This window comes from Myotis brandtii, unplaced genomic scaffold (genome assembly GCF_000412655.1).
Source record: "Myotis brandtii unplaced genomic scaffold, ASM41265v1 scaffold112, whole genome shotgun sequence".
NCBI classification, from domain to species: Eukaryota; Metazoa; Chordata; class Mammalia; order Chiroptera; family Vespertilionidae; genus Myotis; species Myotis brandtii.
In genome coordinates, this window is record NW_005353838.1 from 13,701,747 (window position 1) to 13,705,130 (window position 3,384).

The 3,384-nt window shown below is 37.5% G+C and overlaps 1 protein-coding gene across 2 annotated transcripts in view; it reads left to right on the forward strand.

Annotated features, from left to right (window-relative positions):
- DNAJC10 (DnaJ (Hsp40) homolog, subfamily C, member 10) overlaps positions 1–3,384 on the forward strand; it is a 37,584-nt gene that overhangs the window by 26,724 nt on the left and 7,476 nt on the right. For both annotated transcript variants that reach the window (XM_005857659.2, XM_014546528.1), the window contains 2 exons: positions 1,768–1,923; positions 3,147–3,280. In XM_005857659.2, coding sequence (XP_005857721.1) covers positions 1,768–1,923; positions 3,147–3,280 — 290 coding nt within the window. The remainder of the gene's footprint in view (positions 1–1,767; positions 1,924–3,146; positions 3,281–3,384) is intronic.

Here is a 3,384-nt window from a genome sequence, read left to right on the forward strand (position 1 = left end):
AGGGGGGGCAGTTGGGGGCAAGCAGGCCGGCAGTGGGGGGCAATTGGGGGCGAGCAGGCCGGCTGGGGTGGGGGCAGTGGGGGCAAGCAGGCCAGCAGGGGGGGCAGTTGGGGGCCAGCAGGCAGAGTGGTTAGGGGTGATCAGGCAGGCAGGCAGGTGAGCAGTTAGGAGCCAGCGGTCCCAGATTGCGAGAGGAATCCCCACTGGGATCGGGCCTAAACTAGCAGTCAGACATCCCCCGAGGGGTCCCCAATTGGAGAGGGTGCAGGCCGGGCTGAGGGACGCCCTCCTTCCCCCCGCCCCCTTCCTGTGCACGAATTTTGTGCACCGGGCCACTAGTGTTTAATAACAGGATTTATTCTTCTCATACCAACACATTATTTTCTGGCAAGAAAATGAATTTCTTATATTTTTCTAATGTTTTACTCTTATTATGTACTTACTATAAACTCTAAGAATAAGTCTGTGTTTTATTTATTATCTAGTTCAGTGCCTTGTACTTAGTGGGCACAATTATTTCTTGAATACATTGAAATTATATTTTCACATAAAGCTTTGCCCCACCCCCTCTCCATGTTGTCTCAGCTAGAACCACCATGGCTTCTTTTAGGTCCATCCATATAGATGAGGTAGGAGTAAAGTCAGTATCATCCAGGAAATGTGTGGGTGAGTAAGGGCAGTCTAGCCCAACCCCCAATGGAGGGCCTCTTTCAAGCCTGGGCAGCTGTGCCACACCCATTGTCAGCACAGCAGTGCCCTATATCTATAGCATCTCCTTTTTTTTCACTAATAATATTGACTAAAATAGTTAAATAGGGGTTTCTTAAGAATGAAAAATTTCAGCTTATTATTTATGTAGTGATCATTCTCTGTCCTTTTCTCTCCCTCCTCCTCACGAATAATAGTTTTTGGTTTTGTGTTGTTTTGATTTTTGAGGTTTCCCCCAGTGAAGCTAACCTCTTCGTTAATATTACCCAATCATGATAGACTAAAACTTTGTTAAAAGAGCATTTGGAGCGAGTGATCTGTAGAGAGGTCGTGCAGTGTCTCCAGTCAGCATGTCAGGAAAATAGACGAATAGGCTTCCCGTTATTAATTAAAGGGCCGTTTTCAAACCAATCATTGGTTCCAAAACAGAACTACATCTTATGTAGACACTAGAGGCACAGCGCATGAAATTGTGCAAGACCCAGACCTGCTGTGCCAGCAGGACCCCAGAATGCCCCGTGCAAACCGTAGGCCCCGCCTCCACCATGCCAGCCCCGCGCGAGCCCCAGCCTGCGAGAGGTGCTCTATGCACCTCCTGGTGAATGGTTGTTGGGTCGTTCCGCCGTTATGGCGTCATGACCACAGGCCTTTTATGATATAGATCTGGGGCAGCTCTTGAAAATCTTGCCTCATCTGCTCATAATCTTAAAGTTGCCTGTTTATTTTAGTGATACATAGAAATAGGAACAAAATATATCTTAATTTAAGAAGACAAAGGTCAGTGGGGGAAAAAAGGAGACATATGTACTACACTTTGTAATACTCTAAGCAATAAAATAAAATTTTTAAAAAACGGATAGGAAATAATCCAAACTTAATAAAAAATTTGGGATCATTTCTTCCTTTTTAAATTAATTCACTATAAATACTCTTTAAATATCCTTAAGTATCTTTTTATTCAAAAACAAATTTTTCTAAATGACTGATACCAACAATTTGCCAAGAATATATGAACAACTCTTTGTATATCTGTTATAATGAAAGTTGTATTGTCTTTAGGATCTTATGAATCCTTCAGTGATCTCCCTGTCACCCACCACTTTCAATGAACTAGTTAAACAAAGAAAACATGATGAAGTCTGGATGGTTGATTTCTATTCTCCATGGTGTCATCCGTGTCAAGTTTTAATGCCAGAATGGAAAAGAATGGCCCGGGTATAGTAAAATCGTTTATTTTAAATGTAAACATTTACTAAGAACGTTTATTTAACAGAATTATTTTGAAACTAGCATGAGTAAACCCACCTCTAGATTATAACTTAACAGTTCTGATCACACCACTTGGATTTCAACTCAGCTTCTATCTGGTATATGAACGGTATAGAATAATTTACCTTTTTTTGTGTTATACTTCATATTGTATTTGACCAAATTTCTGCCAAAGTCAACCCAAAGGTCTCCTTTATTTTTACTTTTAGAGCTCAAATATAGTTTCTTCACAATATTGTAGGACTTAAAAATAGCTTTGATCTATAATACTATTTGGATTTTTTAAATTTCATACAAATAGACATAGTGTTATATAAATTATGAAAGATTGGGGAAAAAAGATTTAAATACCAGAATGGAAAATACAGTAACTACTTTGTTTATTTCTAAGATAAAACATGAACAAACCTGAATTAAAGTGATTTCTGGTATCTTAACATTTGAGATAATACAACTTTGTGCTCTTTTCATTAAAATTTTTAAATTTAACTATGAGTCTATGTGCTGCCCACAGCCCATGTCTCCATTTGAAAAAATAACTCTGAAATTCCATTGCCAAGACCTTTATTCGTTCTTGGTTTCTAATTCTTTGAATTTTAGAAAAAATTTCATTTTCCCACCCTAGCCTGTTTGGCTCCGTGGATAGAGTGTTGGCCTGCAGACTGAAGAGTCGCAGGTTCAATTCCAGTCAAGTGCATGTACTTCAGTTGCCGGCTCCTTCCTGGCCAGGCCTAATCAGGGCATGTACAGGAGGAAACCAATCGATGTGTTTCTCTCACATCAATATTTCTCTCTGATTTTCCCTCTCTGTTCCACTCTCTTTAAAAATCAATGGAAAAACATTCTTGAGTGAGAATTAAAAAAATAAATACATTGTTTTTAGAAAAAAATTATTTTCTCTATATAATAGGTGAATGAAATCAGTTGTTTAATATGCAATAATTGTAGTGAGTTCTTAACCACAAAATTAAATTTTCAGTTTATTACTCTAAATGTTCTATTATATTTAAGCCCTTACTTTTTTATTTGATGAAAATCACTGATAAATAATATAATAATTGTCTCACAGTGATAGTTTCTCTATGCAAATATATATAAAGTAGTTGTGGAGGTAATTTTTTTCTAATCACTTTGATATATTTGTCTCCTCTTTTTTTTTTCTTTTCCAGACATTAACTGGACTAATCAATGTGGGCAGCATAGACTGCCAACAGTATCATTCTTTTTGTGCTGAAGAAAATGTTCGAAGATACCCTGAGATAAGATTTTTCCCCCCAAAATCAAATAAAGCTTATCAATATCAGTAAGTATTGTCTAAAATTTTAAGGCACTTACTATAATCATTTATACAGTTAACATTTAAAAGTTATTCTAACTAAATAAAAGTTAACCCAACAAGTATTTTTT